Source organism: Oryzias latipes, chromosome 15 (assembly GCF_053564925.1).
Source record: "Oryzias latipes strain Hd-rR chromosome 15, Olatipes_Hd-rR_3.1".
In the NCBI taxonomy this organism is placed as follows: Eukaryota; Metazoa; Chordata; class Actinopteri; order Beloniformes; family Adrianichthyidae; genus Oryzias; species Oryzias latipes.
Genome location: NC_136251.1, coordinates 4,775,550 through 4,797,305, shown reverse-complemented (window position 1 = coordinate 4,797,305; position 21,756 = coordinate 4,775,550). Strand labels below are relative to the sequence as shown.

Below are 21,756 nucleotides of genomic sequence, written 5' to 3'. Positions count from 1 at the left end.
CCAAAGAATCCAAAGGGAACATTCTTAGAACATTCTAGACACTGGATGGTCACATGACTTTATTCAAAGTCTGTCCACACATGGACTGTAAATATAATTCGCTCTAATTGTTTTCTTTTTGAAATGATTTCATAATGAAATAGGTCGATTAGATAACCTTGCCTCAGACTGGTTGGACTGTAGGAAAATGAATCGATTCATCGATTAATCGCTACATTACTTTGCTATTCAGAAACTTTGTTGATAAGATTGTTTTTCTTGACTTTCTTAGGATTCAGTTTTTGCAGTGCCCTCATCCAACTGGCTTCAGTTTGATAAAATGATGCTACGACTAAACTTCAAAACTGCATCGCCTGGACGAATGAGAACCTTCATCCACATAACAATTACTGCTGCTAAACAGAAGTGAACATGTTTGGTCTTCTTCTTCTGGCACTAAACTGAAAGACCACCCTGGTCCTGTGTCCCCAGCAGTCCAATTTGTCCTAACTACCACCACAGCAATGTTAGTATCAACGTCAGAAAGCTAAAAGAAAACTACCAAATCAATCAGGTCTCAAACCTAACACCTCTGTTTTTAGTCTTTTGAAACATCTTCACGCTTTTCCTGGATCAGAGTCCTGTTGGCCTCATGTATAATTGCCTCCAGTATCATTTTAGACCTCCATTTTTAGAAGGGAACTTGGTTTATTGTCCATGCCGTGTTTTTCCTTAGAAATGCTAAACCACAGCACTGAAATTAGAATGGAGGAAAAGATGACACCAATCATTTTGGACAGATGTCACCATCAGGAAGTCCTGCTGTGCCCCCTCCCTTCACTGAGTCCGTCCAGCTTCCTTATCTCCTCAGGAAGTTTCCATTCTCACCTGGCCTGCCTGTCCTGACCCAAGAACGCCTTTAATATTTTACCACGGTCATGATAATGACTAACCTGCCCCACCCGTGGCCCAGCCTGCCCCCTGCTTTATGGTCTCATTTGTGAACCTTCAGAGATGATTAGCAGGGACTCGCTCCTCTGCAGGTTCATTTAACTGAGATTACAATCTGCAACTATGTGATGTTGCATCATGGTGCTAAGTGTCTCAGCCATTTCTGTGGTTGAACCTTTCCTAATGCCCCCCCAGCTGAAAGCCTCCACATGCTTCTGTTGCCAGTAAGGGCTGCCCAATGGGTCTGCCTCTTCTGTGGTTTCATTGTTGTTTCTAATGTGGTTAATCTCCACAAAACCCACATATGTCTTTCCTGTACTTGTTCCCTCCCCAACCCTCTGTCTGTCTGTCGCTGTCCCCCCCCCCCCCCCCCCCCCCCCGAGCAGCCCGGAGCTATGGCCGCAGAAGAGGTAATGTGGATTTTCTCTGTTCTGCTTGCCATGCCGGCCGGGTCTCGCAGAGGCTGGGGGGGGGGGGGGGTCATTCTCATGTGTGATTACAGGAAATATAAAAGGTAGCTGACAGTTGGTCAGATTTACACTACTTTTCCAACATTTACTGCAGTTTTATTACCTTTCTGTCAGAATTTACCACAAAGAAATGGGATTTCTTTTCGGGCCAAATCTTTTCAGTCGTGCTTTTTGTTATCGGTGAAAATAAAGAAAGTTCCAGAAGAAAAATCTGCAGTGTTTCTGCAAATGCAGCTGTTCAGTTTGCAAACATGAGCTAGTTTGGCTTCATGTTAGTGACCCAGACCGATCTGTTCCGGGTTAAAGTTTGAACTGTTTTTTACGTCTCTAGAGGCGGCTGACCTTACTGTCAAAGAGGTTTTAAAACCTCAACCCCGCCCACACCGCTCCACAGACGTTCTAGTAGGAGGACATGGCCGGTTTGTTTAGGTGGGGGGCCGTAACGGCAGGCAGAGGGGCTGTGCTGTGTGCTTCCACTGATCGCATTCATCCGTCGGGTTTCCTCCGCTCAGTGGGGGCCAGCACAACAACACAGGCGACCCAGCTGCAGCTTCACTCCCGTCTCTCTGGGTGACCCAGGTCCTCCCCCTTTGGGGGGGGCGCCCAGCCTCCCTGTGGAGGATTCTGGAAGTCTTTATGACCCAGAGCTCGGGATCTCAGATGAGTGCTGCTACAAAGATCGACTGAAAAATTGACCGCTTTTCTTTCTGCCTCTGCTGCCTTTTTATCAAGAAGGGCGAGTGCAACGACCGCTGCACCAATCCAGCAGGTGACCTCACCCTCAGATCTGCCCTCATTCCTAAATGTCACCCCAAGAAACGTAAACTCCCCCACCTGGGGCAGGAGGACTCCTCCCACCCAGAAAGTGATGCCCTTTGCGTCAACTCTAGAGTGAGCGCAGCTTTCTTTATAAAACAGGGATGTCTGCTGCTGACATAAATACCAAAACTATAATTGTAAAGACAGGGCTTTCCTGGTACACAGCTGTGGGCGGGGCTTACCTTTTTGGACTCTTTGATTGGTGTGGTCAAACATGAACATTAAATGTTTACATAGAATAATTTTCATTTTTCCTTTAAGTCGACATGCTTCTAAATGCCGCATACATCAAGTGTGTTTTTCATGAATTCTGACATGAAGGAAATAGAAATGCAGACGCTGTTCCAAAGTTGATTACATCTGACAAAATGTCCGCTGCTTTTTATTTGCTGAACTTTTACACTTGGCGCCCGTATGCGACGGAAGGAAATCATTCATTTGGAAACAGTGATTTCAATCTTGTGCAACTAATCAGATGGGATGAGTGATCTTTTTTAATGAGTTCTTTTATTTCCTTGATCTAAAAGAATCATTTTGCTTTTGATCTAATTCTGTATATAGTATAAACAAGGAAATAGAACTTAATTAAAGGCCACAGGTTTCCTGAACTGCAATCATTTGCTAAATTGATTTGAATAATTTCATAACAGAAGTCATTCCTTATCAAAAGATGGGGCTTTAGCTTTCATTTCATGGGCTTTTCTTTTATTTGAACCAATTCTATCGTTCTTTGGAAAACTGGGAATCTGCAGAAAAAAAATAAAATTAGCTTTCAAATGAAGTAAAGATAGTTTGATATATTGGTTCTGGAAAACACCAATGTTTAATAAATTGTGATCATAATGCAGAGACATTGTGTAGCTCTGCTGCATTTTTCACACTAGAGTGTAAATGACAGACAGGCAGAGGAGTCGCACTCTAAAGCAGCATGTCGACACTTCATCAGTCTTTCCTTTTAAGGGTCTTTTCCTAAATGATCAAATGGGAATTTGAAACAGGACACTGATCTCAACGGAGAACATGATGGGGAAAAAAGGGACTTTTTCAGATTCTATAGACTTCAACCAACAAAGAGTACATGTCTGTTAAAATCTAAACGGAATCAACAGGTTTTCTTCTTCTTCATTTATTGAAAGTAACAAATCAAATAAATACAACAGAGAAACAACCTAAAGATGTCATTTGCAGGAGACTGAAACCAAATCTGACCAACCTTAAGGACCCATTCCTATGAAAACTGTATGTGTAGAAGTATTCTGATGATGCAGGATTTTAAGAAGTTAGTCAACGTCCAAAAAGAGAGGGGGGGGTAACTGCCTTTAATAACGTGGGTCTGATAATATGATGATAATCAATGAATAGCTCGGTTATGGACAGAAGGTTTAGAAGCTAAGAAAACAAAACATGTCATTATATTTGTGCGCTGAACATCTGGGTTTGTCTCATTTTCACACGTGTGAAAAGACGCTTGTCTGTTTTTTACTCCGCCTTTCTTAACATCAGTCTATGGACTCACATTTTCAAAGAGAATGTGAGAAAACGCTGGATGACAAATGAGTGACGCTGAATGAGTGTTGTGTTGCACGAGTTTCCCACAAAGTTCCACTCATCTTCAGCTTGGCTGGATTTTTTTCTCAAATCAATCAAGTGTTTTCCATCTAGTTTTGTCAAATTTGTGATATGAAACGCTTGACTGGTTTCTCCCATTCTTACCATATGTTCCGATGCTCTTCTCTCCTCTGGTGGTTTTTTCCCTTCTTCTCAGGTCGCTCTTGCCTTTTTCCCTTTGAAGATGGTTTCCTGAACGACGGGCACGGCGACCCTTCCTTGCCTCCTGGTCTGAACTCCCCGACCCGCTGTCAGAATGGAGAAAGGATGGAGCGCTATTCCAGGAAAGTCTTTGTGGGAGGCCTTCCTCCAGACATCGATGAAGGTAACTGGAGAAGGAATCGTTGAAACTGCCTGCTTCTCACCCTTTGGATAAAGGTTTTTCTTGACTCATGGTCTGTAGAGTTTTCAGTTGGAAGTCTCCCAGTCCGTAATGTTCGCTTGACTTTGAAATGACTTTGCTGGTGAGTTGATGCTCTAACTGGGCTCTGTTGGAATACATTGGCCAACTGGATGGAAACCAGAAAATATTCAGTCAGTTGGAATTGAATTTCTTTTGGAATTAGCTCTTTATGGAATAGAAATGTTGCTATTGTATATTTCAAGAAACTGTGGGAGACTGCTAATGGTACAAGTACTATTAATGTGTACCCCCCTTTGTTATTTTTTCCAGGTCGTGATTGTTCTTTTTATTATAAAAAGTTTCTGAAATAATTTTCCTTCAAATGTTTTTTGTTTTGTTGTAAAATGAGCAATCCTAGTTGGTCAGCTTGTAATATCTGTGCTGTTTTCTTAACTCATACAAAAAAGAAAAAGGAAAATGATCAAAGTATAATTTTTACTCCAAAACAGCAGCTGATCCCTGTGAAAACCTTGTTCTTGTTCTTTTCATTACTCTTGAGGCAAAGGAAGCATGACGTTTCTGAATGACTCCCTTTATTATGAAATTTTCTAAAACGTATATTTTAAGTAATAAATGAAATATAGCTGCAGAAAGCTGGCTTGAACTTTAGGAAAATGCGTTAAGCAAGGTCTCATCAATGACTTAGTCCCAACAGCCTTTGCGGCGAGTCACAGGCCGTCTGCGGGCGACAAATGGGCAAAGGTGGCCCACACCAAGCAGAAAGGTTGTGGACCGCTTGCTGACCCCGTAGACTGAAAATATTCATGCACGTTTTTTTCAGCGGGCATGCTGCGGCTGACAGGTCATAGCAAACACCGTACGACAACATCACCTGTACGTCCTAAGTGCGGTCAACTTCTACTAGCCTTACATATACTTACCACATGCACAGCAATGGTACGTTCCATTTTCTAAATGGACATACGAGCCACTTCATAGGGCAGCTCCTGTCTACAGCCCTCCATGGGCGCGGACAACCCAAAAACTACATGTGACTCCAGCTTTAACCTGTTGTAACCATCCTGTTCATGATTCCGACAGATTAAAGATCGAATTAGAAGAAACTGCCGAGTAGAATAAACACAAAGACTTGTCTCACATTTAACTAAAAAAATAAAAAAAGACATCTGAATTATCTTTGAAAAATGGTGACAACAGTTCTTTTTTTAGCCCCTGTGACACACTGGTGACCTGTTCAGGGTGAACTCTGCCTTCACCCTACAGGAGCTGGAATGGCTCCAGCAACCTTCTGACCCTGAGACGGAATCATGATTGATGGATGCATGGATAAAGTTTTTCTAGATCTTTCCCGTTCCATCTGGATATGAACTAACTCAGTATTATCACTGCAGCTGTGCAATGTGGGGCTGCTTCTCAGCTTCATGGCTTGATTTAGTTCTATGCCAGCTAATTCTAAAGGAGACTGTTCATGACCCAATGGCACGACATGATCTGAGGAATGATGTCCCAAACACTCAGTCAACACGAGTCAAAGTCGAGATGTGAAACGACAGCATTTTGTAGCGTCAGCGCTGAAAGGTCCAGTGTGGATGAGTTGAAGCCATTCTGGAATCAAAAGGAGGCTCTTCACAGATGGAGAAAGCCCCCCCCCCCCCCGTCACCTGCTAAAAAGCTTACTTGAACAATCTTTGTGTCGCTACGCAAAGATGATTTAAAGGATTTACGTGGGACAAAAATCTGGAATGTGCAAAGACTGAAGCTGTTGGTAGCACAATCATGTGGAGAATCCCAAACGGTCCTTCACTCACAGTTGAGCAAAGTAGTGGAAAAAGAAGTGCAAGTCTAAAGAAAAGTGTTCAGATGAACAATTTTCTTTAGGGTTCATTAAACACAGTGTAGTCTTTGTAAATGGCTGGAAAATGAGGCACTGGGGTGCATTTCCATGACCATTTCCTACTGATTAGATGCTCAGTACATGCCCCCACAGCGTGAAAACCATGACTTTCCATGTTATGAGTGAGCCCACTACCGACAGTCTGACCTCTGTTTAATGCAGGAACAGGGACAGAAAGGAGAGTCCGATTTCAAAGGAACTGTGTTCTCTTTCACAGATGAAATCACCAACAGCTTCCGCCGCTACGGACACCTGGTGGTAGACTGGCCCCACAAAGCCGAGAGCAAATCCTACTTTCCACCTAAAGGTAGCGACTCCTTTCACAGCACACTTTGTCTTTTCCCATTGGTCATCAACAGCAATGCATGTAAATGTGGAGCAGTGTCTTTGTCCATTTCTAAAACTCTTTTTATTCAGCTTTCATGACTCTGACGCTCCTCTGAAAGTCAGTTTCATGCAGGGGCTCAGCCCCGTCCGGTGCAAACCGCTGCGTCCCTCCCAAAGGCCTGGGATCTGCGGTGTGTTGTTTCAGAGAAGCTATTAAAGCAGTGGAAGACTGACATTCATGACCAAACAGTGATGCTCTGCATCTGGAGGAACCTGCAGGAATCCCTCAATGAATGAGTTTATGGTGGCAAAAGGACACTGAGCGTAAGGAAGGCGTGTCCGACCACCACTAACCCCAACTTGTAGCCAACTGGCAGAAGGATCACATCTATGTCCCAGTCTGGCTATTGAGCAGGTTGGATGCTTGTTTTAACCGCAATGGTCTTAGGGTCAAAACCAGTTCAACACTTGGTGTGATTGTCTGTTTCCATTGGGAGGGGAACTAAGTCATTATCAGTGTGGGATTGGTCTCCTCCCATCAAACTGTGTTTGACCAGATGGAAGACGGCTGTCATTTTCTCAGCTTCTTTCTGCAAACGGTTTCTCTCAGGGATGACTCATCCTGTGCCTCATCTGACTGTGGTGACAGGGAAAGGCGCTTTTTGGTTTGATTCATGGTGAGGACTGCAGCCAGAGAAGGAATTTCAGACCGATTAAGCTTTCAGTTAAAACGAGTTGAGCATGTCCTGCAGCCGTTAATGCACGGCCCCTCAGAGAAGCAGCATCCGTCTGATGTACAGTTCTACTCCCCCAAAAACAGCAAGAGAAGCACAACTACAGGTCTGCGCTGTTGACTCAGCCCCCATGCTCCAGTTTTAACACACTGCACCAAAAGAGATGGATCTGTGGAGGCTGCAGCCCACAACACTGCCAGCGGGTCGGAACCAGCGGTCAGTAACAATCTCAGGAACCAACTTTTTGTTTCCCAGTTAAGGTTAAACCACAGCAGCTGTTGCTTCCAGAAAACATGACGCTATCCTTTCAAACATTTCTGTCAGCAGAATAGTCTGAACCTGCCTCTAATGTGTTCCTTATTTCTGTGGAGGATTATAGCGCTGAGACACTGTTCTCTCTCTAAAAATCCACCATTTTTTCAAACTGCAGCAGACATCAAGCATCTGAATCCAAACAAAGACATAAGTCAGGAATCAAGTGTCTTTCTCTGACCTTTAAGAAAGATCAGTTTTCTCATTGTCCTCTTAAGTGTAAGTGAATTGATGCTGCATTAGGTGTTACATCTCCCCAATTGACAGCTAGGACCAGCAGTCAAAGGGTTTTCTCTGTCCACAGGAAATGAAGATGAAACTACAACCATGATAAATACTCAGACCACACTGCTGTGGTCTGTATTCTCATCACCTCTGATGGCCAAGACCTTTTTTCAATAGTAAACCCGTTTTTCTTTTTGAGTTTTGTCGTGCCTGCAGATACGTTTCTTGGATTAGGCAGCTGATTAGCTGTGCCTCTGTTTTTTTTTTCTGGTAAAACCCCACTTGTGATAAAGATCCAACCTGTCAACATGTGGTTTTTGCTTCAAAGTTAACTTTTCACTTCAGCTGAATAATTTCCACAGAAAAACAGGATGTGAGTGCTTTGAATCTCTATGCAGCCAACAGGAGGGCTCACCTCTAAAACTGTCAAAACTAGACAAACCTTGCAGCCCCAGCAGGAAAAATCAAAGTTGCAGACCACTAGGGCAGAAGAGCAAAAATGTTTGGGCACATTTTTCCTGCAGGCAGGCTGCAGGCGACAGGTCGTAGTGAACACTTGTACAACACAGAAGGGGGAAGTAGGTGAGACACAGGTATGCGGACAGATTTTTACATTTTTACATTTTTACCCCTGCAAATCCTGCACAATAAACCCGTTAGAGCCAACCACAGGAAAACATTGTGTTCCGACTTAGAATTGAGGAAATTAGAGTGTTGTTTGTGTGGACATCCTTGCAGATCACGTGCACACCCCAAGTTTGCAGCATTTGTGTGCAGTCTGTAAATATTCTTCATCCAAAACTCCTCCTCACATTTAACTCTAAACAGCCCTCATTTAATCAGCAAAGATGCTGCTGGTCTTCATATTCCTGCCCGTGTTACACCGTGCTCAGCAGGAAGGCTCCATAAATCAGAGGCAGCAGTGACTGCAGGTCTGTGTTCTCCTCCTGAGGCTGAAGCCTCTGCACTGCAGAGCAGAAGAACCAGGCCGACTCGCAGCCACAAAGCCGTCAGGCTGTCAATCCAGCAAAGCCTCAGCCACTGTTGCTGTGTGGAATAGAGCTGCTCATCAGCAGGCATGTCTGCTCTAAAAAATGACTAAATATGAAACCTTCAAGGCTCACAACGTTTGATATTGACTATATATTTATTGAAAGAAAAATCCAATCTGTTTAACTTATTCCTTAATAGCAGTATAGGCCGTAAAGACCCACTCTAATGAAAATGGTGTTTTTAACATGTTCCTTTGGCGTTTTTCTCATGATGGACGACATTTATGAAGAAAATTAAGCTTAAAACTGCTTAAAATTTCTGAGTATTTTGTGAATCAAATTGTTACAAACGTCCATCAGGAAAAGCTTATAGCTGTTATGTAGAAGCTACAGTTTGGGGTCACAGTCTCCCTGCTTTGCTCCATTCTGATCATCCACTGTCAGACAAACGGATCCATGAACGTCTTTGTTCTCCTCGTCTGAGCTGGAATCTGGATCAGAACTGGACGAATGGCAAGCTACGATGTTTGTTGCACCGGTAATGTTAGGTTGGGGTTGTGAAGGGCTGTAAGCTAGCGGGAGACGAATTTTAAAGATGGGTGATGGGAAGTGGTGACAGTCTTACTGCATGTTAACTGTCCTGCCTACAACTTCTAATGAACTCCTGCTGCTCTGCAGAAACTATGTCTTAGAAAATGACACAGGTTTTTTACAGATGTGACAAAATGGGCATAATCATAATTAAAGACCACTCAGAACGCTGAGGGTCTATATCATGCAAAATCTAAATTTTGAGCCTTTAAGCGTATTATAATGTTTATTTCTCACAAAAAGAAACCCTAGAGTATTCTTCTAAAAACCTGCGCCCTGAGCACGAGCTCCTCCCAACCCATGAAAAGAAGTGGGTTCTCACATTGTGACCTCACAGAGTGAAGAACCGCCCCTTCCAGGAAGAGTCTGCACATCCAGCCCCGCCCCCAGGCTAACAGACACACCCCCTTTCCCTGCAGAGCTAGCAGTGATGGGCTCTAGGATGATGTCATGAAATGGGCGACACCCACAAGGAGAGAAATCGAGTCTTCTTACTTCTGGGTTGGAAATTTCTAACAAAATTTGTATTCTTTGATATCTTTTATAGATATTGTTTACTATAAAGGGCTTAAGAATAGCATGATACAGGCCCTTTAAAGTTTCCTTCTTACCTTTTCTTACCGTGTAGCTTGACTTTGAAAGAATGATGTACTTGTATTTTTTTCTTCACATTCAAACCCTTTTAGTTTTTTAATATTCATTCTCCATCTCCCTTCCTCCTCTCCCTCTCTCCAGCCGTGCACTAGCTCATGAAGCATGTTCCTTTCTACGAGCCCTACTGTTTCATTCCTGAACACAACACAGAGGCGAGACATTAACGCTAACCTGCATGATTCCTCTGAGACAAACCCCTGGTGTGTCAGCTTGGCACAGAGACGACTATCCTTTTCTGGGTGACAACAACACCTGAAGCAATGGGACCATGCAGGAAATGGTTCGTCTGGCGAGTTTGCAGTCTATAATTAGCAAATATGATATTAGCTGGTCATTCACAGCCACAATCTGTTGAGACAGCATGTTGTCATATTGTTGTTTGCCAGCTGAGGTTAACTCGAAAACGAGTGTCTTCGTGTAAAGATCTAACTAACAGTGACTGTTGGAGCTGAGCGTGGAAATCTGCTGAATTTCTGCAGAAGTAGAAGAACATTTTAGAAGGAAGCTGTTTAAGTGCAGTGTTGTCACATCCCTGTAAGGGAACTACTGTTGTAGCTCTCGCAATGTGTTTTGTCAATTTGTTGTTATGCAGATGATCTTCTGCTGTGTTTACGCGTGTCTAGTTGTCCAGTGGTTCTCTGGTTTGCAGATTCAGATATTAGATTGTCCTTTTTGTCTGAAATCGCAAGTTTGATGAACACATACATGCTTTTAAAATAAAGCAGCTTCTCCCAACTGAAAATGATTGCTAAATAAACATATGGTTCCACAACCTGCTTTATATATTTTAAATCGGAGTCAATGAATATTTACTTGCTTGTTTGCAGTTACTTTAAAATACTTCATCTAAACTCTAAACTCAGGGGTGTCCAAACGTTTTGCAAATAAAGCAATAATTTGTACGATGAAAATAAGCGAAGCCTGCTTTCTTTGAACCCTGATAATAACATTGAATGCAAATAAACGATTCAATGACACATTTTGTTACAATGCAGTACTTTTCATTCCTTTACATAAAACAGAAATAAATCTAAATACATTTTTACGATTTTTAAGATTAAAAATTAAGAAGCCACACACGCATTTCTTGGAAAGTGCTTGGGGACACATAGTATTGATTTTATGACAGGAGCCTGCAGGCCGGCAGAAATTTGAACACGAGCTGCATTTGACCCACAGGCCAGACTTTGGACATGTCTGTCTTAACCGGTACAAAATTAGACGAGCTTTATTCGTGTTAAGTTGCAGGACATGTTAATTTAGCCATATTCTTCATTTCTAATGTAGCATGAGTTGTGACAGAGCCCCCCATGACACTGCAAACATCTACACTCACCGGCTACTTTATACCAGGTCAGACCCCCTTTTGCCTTCAGAACCACCTTAATCCTTGGTGTCACAGATTCACTAAGGTTCTGCAAACATTCCTCAGAGAGTTTGGTTCACGTTGACATGACAGCATCACACAGTTGCTGCAGATTTGTCGGCTGTACATCCATGATGCCGATCTCCTGGTCCACCACATCCCAAAGGTTCTCTACTGGGTTCTGGTGACTGTGGAGGCCGTTTGAGTCCAGAGAACTCATTATGTCCTAGAAACCAGTCTGAGATGATTCCTGCTTTATGACATGGAGCCTTCTCCTGCTGGAAGTAGCATCAGAAGATGGTAATAAAGAGATGGACATGGTCAGCAGCAAAACTCAGGTAGGCTGTAATGTTGGAACCATGCTCAGTTGGTACTAAGGGGACCAAAGTGTCCCAAGAACAAATCCACCACACCATGACACCACCCCCACCAGCCTGAACTGTTGATACAAGGCAGGGTGGATCCATGCTTTCATGTTGTTGACTCCAAATTCTGACCCTACCATCTGGATATGGCAGCAGAAATGGAGACTCATCAGACCAGACAATGTTTTTCCATCTTCTATGGTCCAGTTTTGGTGAGTCTGAGTGAATTGTAGCCTCAGTTTCCTGTTCTTAGCTGACAGCAGTGGTACCCGGTGTGGTCTTCTGCTGCTGTAGTCCATCTGCATCCAGGTTGGACGTGTTGTGTGTTCACAGATGCTCTTCTGCAGACCTCGGTTGGAACCTGTGGTTCTTTAAGTTCCTGTTGTCTTTCTATCAGCTGGAACCAGTCTGACCTATGACCTCTGGCATCAACAAGGCATTATCATCCACAGAACTGCTGCTCACTGTATATTTTCTCTTTTTCAGACCATTCTCTGTAAACCCTAGAGATGGTTGTGGGTTAAAATCCCAGTAGATCAACAGTTTCTGGAATCCTCAGACCAGCCCGTCTGGAACCAACAACCACGTTCAAAGTCACTTCAATCACCTTTCTTCTTCGTTGTGATGCTGGTTTGAACTGCAGCAGATCGGCTGAACCATGTCTACATGACTAAATGCATTGATTTGCTGCCATGTGATTGGCTGATTGGAAATTTGTCAAGAAGAAGTTAGACAGGTGTGACCAAAACAGTGGCCAGTGAGTGACGATTTATGTTTCTAAAGTCGTATAGCCTCACAAGAAATAAGTGTTTTGCCAAAGATTTATGGAGATTTTCCAAACGTAGAGTGGGTGTGTGGGTGTGAGGGAGCTCTTTTGGGCATGACTGCTCAGCTGACTTGCTCTCATGAATTTGCACAACAGCTGATTTGTACGCAGGTTTGGTCATTTACTGATGCACAGTTATATTTTATGTTTGGTGTGAATGTTCCAGATATCCTGTAAATATCCCACCCTATCTTTATTTTTATTTTATTTTACCTTTGGGCATTCAGAGCGAACAGCAAAGTAAGCATCTCATTGTACAGGGAAACCATGACCATAAAGCCCTTTGAATCCGGACACACACAGGTGCCGCAGCAGAAGCAAGAGTGCATTAAACTAATGAGCGTGAACCGTTGTTGGACAGCATAATCTGCTTTTACATGTATTCTTTAACCTTTTTTTGTTGTTTTTTGTCCAAAAAATCAAAGTATTTGCTCTTGATCCAGCCCACTCTTTTCCGTAACATCGTTTGGTAGATGTGTTTATCACGTCTGTGTTCAGTCTCTCCTAAAACAGCTAACAGCCTGACCTTGTATGAAGCCTCAGCTCTCACCGCTAAATAATTAATCACTTGTCTAAACTGCTCTTTCTTTGCACTTTGCAAGGACATCACCAAGCTACAGCCAGGCTTGTGGGGTTCTGGGTTCATCAATGTTGCATAGTTGCTTCATTCTCCTGCTGTTCAGCATCTGGCTGCTGGTGCTGAGCAGTAAGTCGAGGCAAGAAGGACAGAAAGATCTTCCTTCCTGTAATGGTGTCAAAGGACCGGTAGTTTCACACAAAGACATTGGGGTATCCATGTGTTATAGATGAGAGAAGAATAGGGAAAAAAAGCCTTATGGTCAGAAGATTGGTGTTGAAGGGATGGTCCATTGTTCCTTCTTTCTTTCAGGCTATGCCTTCCTACTGTTCCAGGAAGAGAGTTCTGTTCAGGCTCTGATCGATGCCTGCATCGAGGAAGACGGCAAGCTTTACCTTTGTGTTTCCAGTCCCACCATCAAAGACAAACCAGTAAGAGGCGGCTTTTATCTGGTTCTAAAAATGTTCCAACACTTCCCAAACAAAGACGTCCACCTCCTTGGCAGGAGTTTTATGAGGGACATGACCCCACAGAAGTCCTTCTAACAGGCATAACCAGCTCAGAAATGCTTTCTGCAGCAGAACTTGTATGGCTGCCCAGCAGTTTTCCATGACATTAAAATGTTTTTACTGTTTTCTCAGACCATTTTTTCCTCTCTGCACCCTTAGGTCCAGATCCGTCCCTGGAACCTGAGCGACAGTGACTTTGTCATGGACGGCTCCCAGCCTTTGGATCCCCGCAAGACCATCTTTGTTGGAGGTGTGCCACGACCTCTGCGTGCAGGTGGGTCCACGATATGATTGAAGCAAAGATTTTCTCTGAAATCTGTCAAAGCCTCTAAAGTGGTCTCATAACTTTGACTGGCATGGACCACTGAGGCCGGAGGTGGGAAAGAAAGTTGTCCCCGTGAGGAAAGTAATGCTGGTCTTGAGTTTCTGGGAAACCAGCCCAGTGGTCATCCTGTTAGGAATTCATGCCGTAATGGAAGATTCCGCCTCTCTGTGTCTGGGATAAACATTACGTGCTCGTCTGCAATCTGACCCAAGCTAATTACCCCCCAGCAGTGACTGCTGCTGCGGTGAATAAGATATCCAGCATTTACAACATTTTAGAGCAAAGAAAAAAAAGACATGTCCTGTGAGAGGATTTTCTGCTGCAGAATAGTAACTTTCTTCCTCCTGTCCATCTCCAGTGGAGCTGGCTATGATCATGGACCGACTGTATGGAGGGGTCTGCTACGCCGGCATCGACACTGACCCAGAGCTCAAATATCCGAAGGGAGCCGGCCGCGTCGCCTTCTCCAATCAGCAGAGCTACATCGCTGCAATCAGCGCCCGTTTTGTTCAGCTGCAGCACAACGACATCGACAAGAGGGTGAGCGGGTTCATCACTCAGCGTCTCGGACAGACGTGGGCTTTTCAGTCAGACCACTCGCGCACATCCCAGCTTTCATTACAGGGCTTTTGCAGCCTACAATGACGGACGCCCAGCCGGGCCGTGTAATCATTACGGCCTTTGGCTGCTGGGCTCCCCGCAGATGTTTCACGTTTCATTCACAGACAGCAGCTTTAATTATAGCAGCTCCCTATATGTGAATATCCACTCTGGCTGTACTGCAGTCTGATTATTTTAAGCACAACAGCCAATTGCTGAGAAACATGGCGACCATGAAAGACTGGTTGTCGGCCAGGAAGCCAAGCCTCTACATGGGGGGGACTGTCTGTCTGGCCCTCCTTAGCTACCACCATTTCTCATCCCTGGGAGGTTTGGAGTTTCTTTTTGATGGCTGAAACAGGGTGGAATGTAATTAATGGAAAATATATGTGGCCCTTATTGATTTGACGTTGCTTTTACTCTAGTTTTCACAACGTTTAGCCAGTGAAGGCCTGCTGGTGGAGTTTATTTCATAACAACCCCTCCCATATGTTCATCTCCACAGTGACTGGGCAGTAATATGCCCCCCCCTCCCCACACACAAACTTCAGGAATAGCCTTACACTGTTTTAAATTCAAATGATGCTTTGAGCAGAGCACCAACATTTCATTTTAAACCTAGTTTGTTCAGAGAAAACTTACTCAAACAGAAGTCAGAGGCAGCCGTAAAATCCGGGGGCTTCATCTGTTGGTGCACATCCCAACCCTATCCTGCCTATGTTCATCTCCATGGCGACTAGGCATTTAAAGATTAGTGGACACACTTTATTTTCTCTGTTTTTTAAGTTTCCTTGGGGATGAACTCCTGAATCAAACAGGCTGTCGTTTGTCAAAAACATACAGGGTATCTTCTTGAGTTGATCATATCTACACGAGGAAAATGCTCCAACTTAAAAGCAGCACCGCCCTCAACCATGTTTGTCTAGAGTGGAGGTAGCAACGAACTTTGGTTTTACATAAGCCCATCTGGAAAAGAGTGGACAACATTAAAGCTTATGCCTTAGTCATATACACCTGTCTGGGGGGTTGATGTGTACAGGCACTGCGGGTTTTGGCTTGTCTGGGCCCGTGGAGGGTCATAGAGACGAGCAGCTGCACCTTAAGGGGAGCACAGGTGTGTGTCTTGCAGGTCCCTTGAGGTTCATACAGCCACCTCAAAATGTCATGAAAATTGAACGTACCATTGTTAAGCATGTGGTAAGTGTATTTGTAAGGATAATATAAGTTACATGCTCTTATAATGTAAGGAGGTAATGCTGTCATGTGGGGCCATAACTTCACACTCTACTCATTAGTAAGGTGCCAGATCTGACTACTTACTGACTATGTGCTAATGCTGAGCACGGGGTGTGCACGTGATACCTACATGCACGTAGGAAGTCCACACAGACTACATACACTCTGATTGTCAACTTCCTCATTTCTAACAGTCAGGCTGCAGGAACATAGCGCACACTTATCAACTGAACAGCAATAATGGGCCCTTTGTGCACTTTGCAGGATCTGGGGGGATGAAAAAATGAAAAGTCTTTATGATGTCCCAGCATCTACTTTACCCTTAAATGTTGAAGTAGGGCTGGGTGATATGGCCTAAAAATAAAATCTCTGATTTTTTTCCCAATTCCCCCCATTAAGGAAGAGCAATAAATACAAACGGCAGATAACTTAAGTTAAAGCAAATTTTGCTTTTATTTAATCAAACACAAGACAAATGTAACCCCCATTTCTGGGATGAATAATAAATGAATGATCACACTCTTGGAATCAAAGTCCCAGCTGTGTTTTGAGTCACACTTTGTAGTCTAGACTAAAAGGAGACAAACATTCACCTTGAGAGTAGCACCATTTTCTAAAGGATTAACAATACAGCTCAGATCTGGGGTCTAAGGTTTTAATTAAATTAATAAACCCCGTCTTCTCCACGATATATATGGGTACCATGTCTTTGGCTATATGCAAAGCAACCGCTTAGGTCATTGTTCTCCACCGTGCCCCCTTCCTAGGGATGGGTGCCGAGCCCCGGTATTGAACGAGTCCCGGGGCAACATTCTTCAAGACCGCAGTAAACATTCTTTAAGAGCGCAGTATCCGCAAGATCTGACATCAACGGCTCTGCCATCAGTACTGGAGAAGTCGCATTTTTTTTGTGTCCCACAAGATGTCAACTACAGCGGTGTGGGATTTTTGATCACCGAGGTGATGAAGCAGCAGGAGTCGCGGTCAACTGCGATGGGCTTTAGGCAAATGTTGCATGGTGGGGTCTCTTCCTCCACGTCTGTGGCAGTAAACCCATACCAGTTCCAAAAAACAGATGATTTTATTCCTTTCTTGGGAACAAACTTCCCACTCTCACCGGTAGCCTTGCTGTCGCTTGCTGTTTTCGTGTGTGCTATGATGTTTGTCGCTTGCCATACCGCCATGTGACACTAACGCTACGGAAGCTCTGGGGAGCCAAAAATGTCCCATTACACAAAAATTCGATTTAGTTATTTTTTAAATCGCCTGTAACAAAAAATTCTAATTCATTCATTCAATCAATTTTCGCCCAGAACTATGTTGAAGTGTTTACTATGAAACAGTGTTCACAATCTTAATAGTTTGTGCTGCCCACCTGTGTGTCCCACACAGCCCATATCCACACCTAAGGGCAGTTGGGGCTAATAAATGACATGTTAAGTAATTCAGCACAGTAGATTTATTAAAAGTCCTGTTGACAGAAACAGCGATTGACGTCTTGAAGTTTTGTCGTTAAGTGAGTTGATATGCCTCTTTTTCTAGGTGGAGGTGAAGCCTTACGTCCTCGATGACCAGATGTGTGATGAATGCCAGGGGGCACGCTGCGGGGGCAAGTTCGCCCCCTTCTTTTGTGCCAATGTCACCTGTCTGCAGTACTACTGCGAGTACTGCTGGGCCAGCATCCACTCACGTGCCGGACGAGAGTTCCACAAGCCGCTGGTGAAGGAGGGCGGCGACCGCCCTCGACACGTGTCTTTCCGCTGGAGCTGAGAGGGGAGGGTTTGGGGGTGGAGGGTCTGCCTTACCCTGGTGGGAGAACAGCCACCAGACTTTTAGAAGAATAGAATATAACCCGCCCAGAATCAGCTCAGCTAATCCCCCTCTCACAACGCCCCCTGCACCCCCCCCCCCTTGTGAAAACAAACATAAAACGGATACAATTACATGCACAAGACTGTTGAAACCACATGGCTCTGAGCTCTGACTTGTGTTCCACTCTGAAGAAGCTTTTTGGGAAAATGACATACAAACTCACAGCTTAAACAAGCTTCGATTTTGCACTTTGGCACAAGATCTCACTAGAAACACCTGCAAGAATGGTGAACACGTGCAGGAATGGTGAACACCTGCAAGAATGGTGAACACCTGCAAGAATGGTGAACACCTGCAAGAATGGTGAACACCTGCAAGAATGGTGAACACCTGCAAGAATGGTGAACACCTGCAAGAATGGTGAACACCTGCAAGACGGTGAACACCTGCAAGACGGTGAACACCTGCAAGAATGGTGAACACCTGCAAGAATGGTGAACACCTGCAAGAATGGTGAACACCTGCAAGAATGGTGAACACCTGCAAGACGGTGAACACCTGCAAGACGGTGAACACCTGCAAGACGGTGAACACCTGCAAGAATGGTGAACACCTGCAAGAATGGTGAACACCTGCAAGACGGTGAACACCTGCAAGAATGGTGAACACCTGCAAGAATGGTGAACGCCTGCAAGAATGGTGAACGCCTGCAAGAATGGTGAACACCTGCAAGACGGTAAACACCTGCAAGACGGTAAACACCTGCAAGACGGTAAACACCTGCAAGACGGTAAACACCTGCAAGACGGTAAACACCTGCAAGACAGTAAACAACTGCAAGACAGTAAACAACTGCAAGACGGTGAACACCTGCAAGAATGGTGAACACTTGGAAGAATGGTGAACACCTGCTGGACGTATTACAACTGCAGGACGGTAAACACCTGACTGCTTTTAGTTCCCTGGTATGTTGACTGGTCAGTGTGGTACATTCTGATTGACCCAACCCTATATTAAAACAGTAGTGGTCTCATATGAATATTAAAAAAAAATATCTTTATTTTTTTGCTTTGTACCTATGTATTCATACATGGAGAATTTAAAATGTATGTAAAAGAAGCATGCACTTATTTTTTAAAGGCTGTAGTTGTGTTGCCCCTAGTAAAAAAATTACCAAAGGTAAATGAAATAAATAGAGAAAAGCAGAATAGGTGGCATAAAACGTAGCAAAACCTAACAACTGTATGGGCTTATAATGTCCAGGAAAAAACAACATAGTTTGGTTCCTGATTTTGACTTGGAAGATATTAATACCTCATACACACAATCAAATTAGTTCACCTTCAATTTGCAAGTCTTTATTTTTTTGATAAGATAGATGATTCTTTTATTGTTATATAAATGTGATGCAGGCAGAAGCTTTGCTGCTAAATCCATGGTATAAGCGTACTATAAGTACTTTTTTCTGGCTGGAGTGTAAAATATAAAAACCGCTGTTGAGAAACAGATCGACGAGCCGCCTCGCGCTCAGAGGGGCCCTGAGGAGCCCTGAGGCAATGACGGCTAACTTTGTTGGTGGGGGGTCAGGGTGTTTGACCCTAACTGCATGTTTGTTTTCAATCAGGTCCTTGCATGCAATAGACTTTTTAGTATCATACCTACTATTAGTATCATACCTACTATTCAACTCTGCCCATGTTTGCACATCACCCTAGACCTGAACCTGCACCAAACTGGACAGTGGAGGAAAAGGTCAGAGGTCAAGGCCAGGCTTACGGGGTTCTCATCCAAGTGACAAGGAGGTGAAAAAACAAGTGAAATGTAGGATTACCATTTAAAAACTGTCCAATAGGTGAAGTACTTTTTGCAGTGATTCTTGATATAATTGTGCAATTTTTTATACCGTATGTAGTTAGATCTGAGTTTGCCTAGAACTGTGATTCGCTTTAACTGTCGTTAATGTCCGACATAGAAGTCCTGTGAAGCTTCATAGCGAGTGTCTGCACACATATTATGGTCTCTTGCACACGTCAGTATACACACACAGGACACACGACCGCACACACGTGGACGCCGCACAAACACGAGTCTGAGCAGTTTAGAAGATGTGAGAGATTCTGGGTTTTTGTTTTTCTTTTGGAGAAAAAGTGCAGAAGGCAACCAAAGAGCTGTGGTGAGCGCTGAGACGTTACAGAGGGGCAGCCAGGCCGTGGAGGGGCGGGACATGAAACGCTAAAGCTACTGAGCCCCGCACATCCCCTCACTGGAGGGGGTCGGCTGGGAGGAAGGGGATCCAGAACATGCAGATGTGCGACCCGGGGTTACCGTATTTATTTTTCTACTTTTTTGTCATTTGTTTTTCCTGCAAAGCTTGAAGTAATTGACCTGCTAAAAGTGGTGGACAAATATGTATTCAGTTGTACCAGAAGGAACAATCTGGATTTGCTGGGGGGTGGGGGGTCGGTAACCAAGTGACACTGGTTGAGGTTTTACATGACTGCATGCTGATGCGTCCCCCCCTTTGCCTTTGAGATCTGATGTTGATCCTGGAGCCCCAAAGTCCCCGCCCTCTTTTACCTTTTTTTTAGTCATAAACTGTTTTTCCTGCTTTTTTGTGTGTCTTAGAAATCATGAATGCAACTTAAAAAGAGGAGTTACAACAAGCATCCTTATAAAAACCAAGAGTTGTGGGTGTTTTTGTGACTTTCTTGAACCCTTGCTTTGTTTCTGTTGATGGGTTGTCTTTGTGCACTACACTTGGAACAGTTCAGCATGCTTTGACTGACAGGATCTCTTGTAATACCTCAATTTTGAAAATCTATAAAGAGAGAAAAATATTTTCTAAGTAAAATTATTCAGATGAAAAAGATATATTAATTTAAATCTTGAAGAGAATTGATTTAACAAGTTGATTTATTTTTATGCCTTATTTTAGTTTTTTTTTTTAAGGCATCAACTGAAGGAAGTAGAGCTTTATAACTAACAATCATGTAGTTGGTGGGAGTATAGTTCAGAGGAATCTAATATCAGGTGCTGGGAGAGGAAACGGAACACCTTTTTGTATATTTATAACCATTTATTATCCTGACCAGAGTTGTGAAAGATCTTCTGTTTGTTATTTTTTTAAAGAGGTTTTTTATTTTCTACGAGTCTTTTGTTCTGTGCTAGCACCACGGCAACCCTGATTGGTTCTCTGAGAGGAAAGCAGACATGGGGGGGTGGGGGACAACCAAGGATGTTTTCTGGACTGGAGACCCCCCCCCCCCCCCCCTCTCTGAGGTGCATCAGTAGACTGGTGACCTTCTATTCATGCAAGACTTGAATTAGTCCCATTTCTAAGGCTTTCTTGTGATGTGCAATACTGTTTGTACTGTTTGTAGAAAAGAAGAAAACAAGAAAAAAGAGGCAGAAATCTTTATGGCAGAATTATTTTCATTGCAAGCATTGTGATTCACTAAAGATCATTTTCTACTGTGTATTTACCTACTCTACCTACTAGTATCCTCCAGTAGTAATGTAGCCTTTGTACTGAGAAATTTTTATTAGTTTTAGAAAGTTTTGCTAAAAGAGAAAAGTAATTTAAACATTTGCATGTTTTTTTATTTTGAATTTCATATTCTTCTTTACAGATTTTTTTGTCAAACATTAGGAGGGGAAGTTTTCACAACTGGTAAATGTCTTTATTATTAATTTTTTTTTTTTACTTGGAATGAATTAATTTAATGATGCAAATTCTTTAAATAAACCTTTTTTTCCTTCATCTGCTCACTTTCTTTTGGAGCTGAGAAAAGCCTTTGTAATATTGTTACTAAAGTGTCTGGTTTGTTAAAGAGCTAAGCTTAATTTCTGATGTTGCTTACATTTGTGTGACAATGATCTATTCACTAGGAAAAAAAAACTACTCCTGAGAAACAGATTGGAGGTTGGTGATGTACAAGTGATTTGTAATGTACACAAATGAATGGGCAATAAAGTCAAAATGGCTGAATATGGAGCATCTTTTCAGTATGTTGATGTCATTGTGGCAGAAGAAAGACGTCTAGTCCTGGTACTCACACTTTAAGGTCTTCCAGGAACCTTCTGGCGAGCAGCTTCAGGGAGACGCGTTCCAAAGGGAGTTCCACTTTGCTCTCTTGTTTGTTGACATTTGAACATTTTCTGTTGTCTGACAATGGATCCAAACCTGACAAGTATTCCAATTAAGTGTACTACAGGTACAC

The 21,756-nt window shown here is 43.3% G+C and overlaps 1 protein-coding gene across 8 annotated transcripts in view; it reads left to right on the top strand.

The window, feature by feature from the left end:
- The window catches only part of cpeb3 (cytoplasmic polyadenylation element binding protein 3), a 40,520-nt gene extending 18,996 nt beyond the window's left edge, over positions 1-21,524 (top strand). For 4 of the 8 annotated variants that reach the window (XM_078932206.1, XM_023963164.2, XM_023963163.2 and 1 more), the window contains exons 5-11: positions 1,317-1,340; positions 3,985-4,152; positions 6,303-6,392; positions 13,367-13,485; positions 13,723-13,837; positions 14,247-14,428; positions 17,267-21,524. In XM_078932206.1, coding sequence (XP_078788332.1) covers positions 1,317-1,340; positions 3,985-4,152; positions 6,303-6,392; positions 13,367-13,485; positions 13,723-13,837; positions 14,247-14,428; positions 17,267-17,494 — 926 coding nt within the window. In that variant the 3' untranslated portion in view covers positions 17,495-21,524. The remainder of the gene's footprint in view (positions 1-1,316; positions 1,341-3,984; positions 4,153-6,302; positions 6,393-13,366; positions 13,486-13,722; positions 13,838-14,246; positions 14,429-17,266) is intronic. The other 4 variants (XM_078932207.1, XM_078932205.1, XM_020709257.3 and 1 more) reach the window with 1 other exon arrangement.
- The last annotated feature ends 232 nt before the right edge of the window (positions 21,525-21,756 follow it).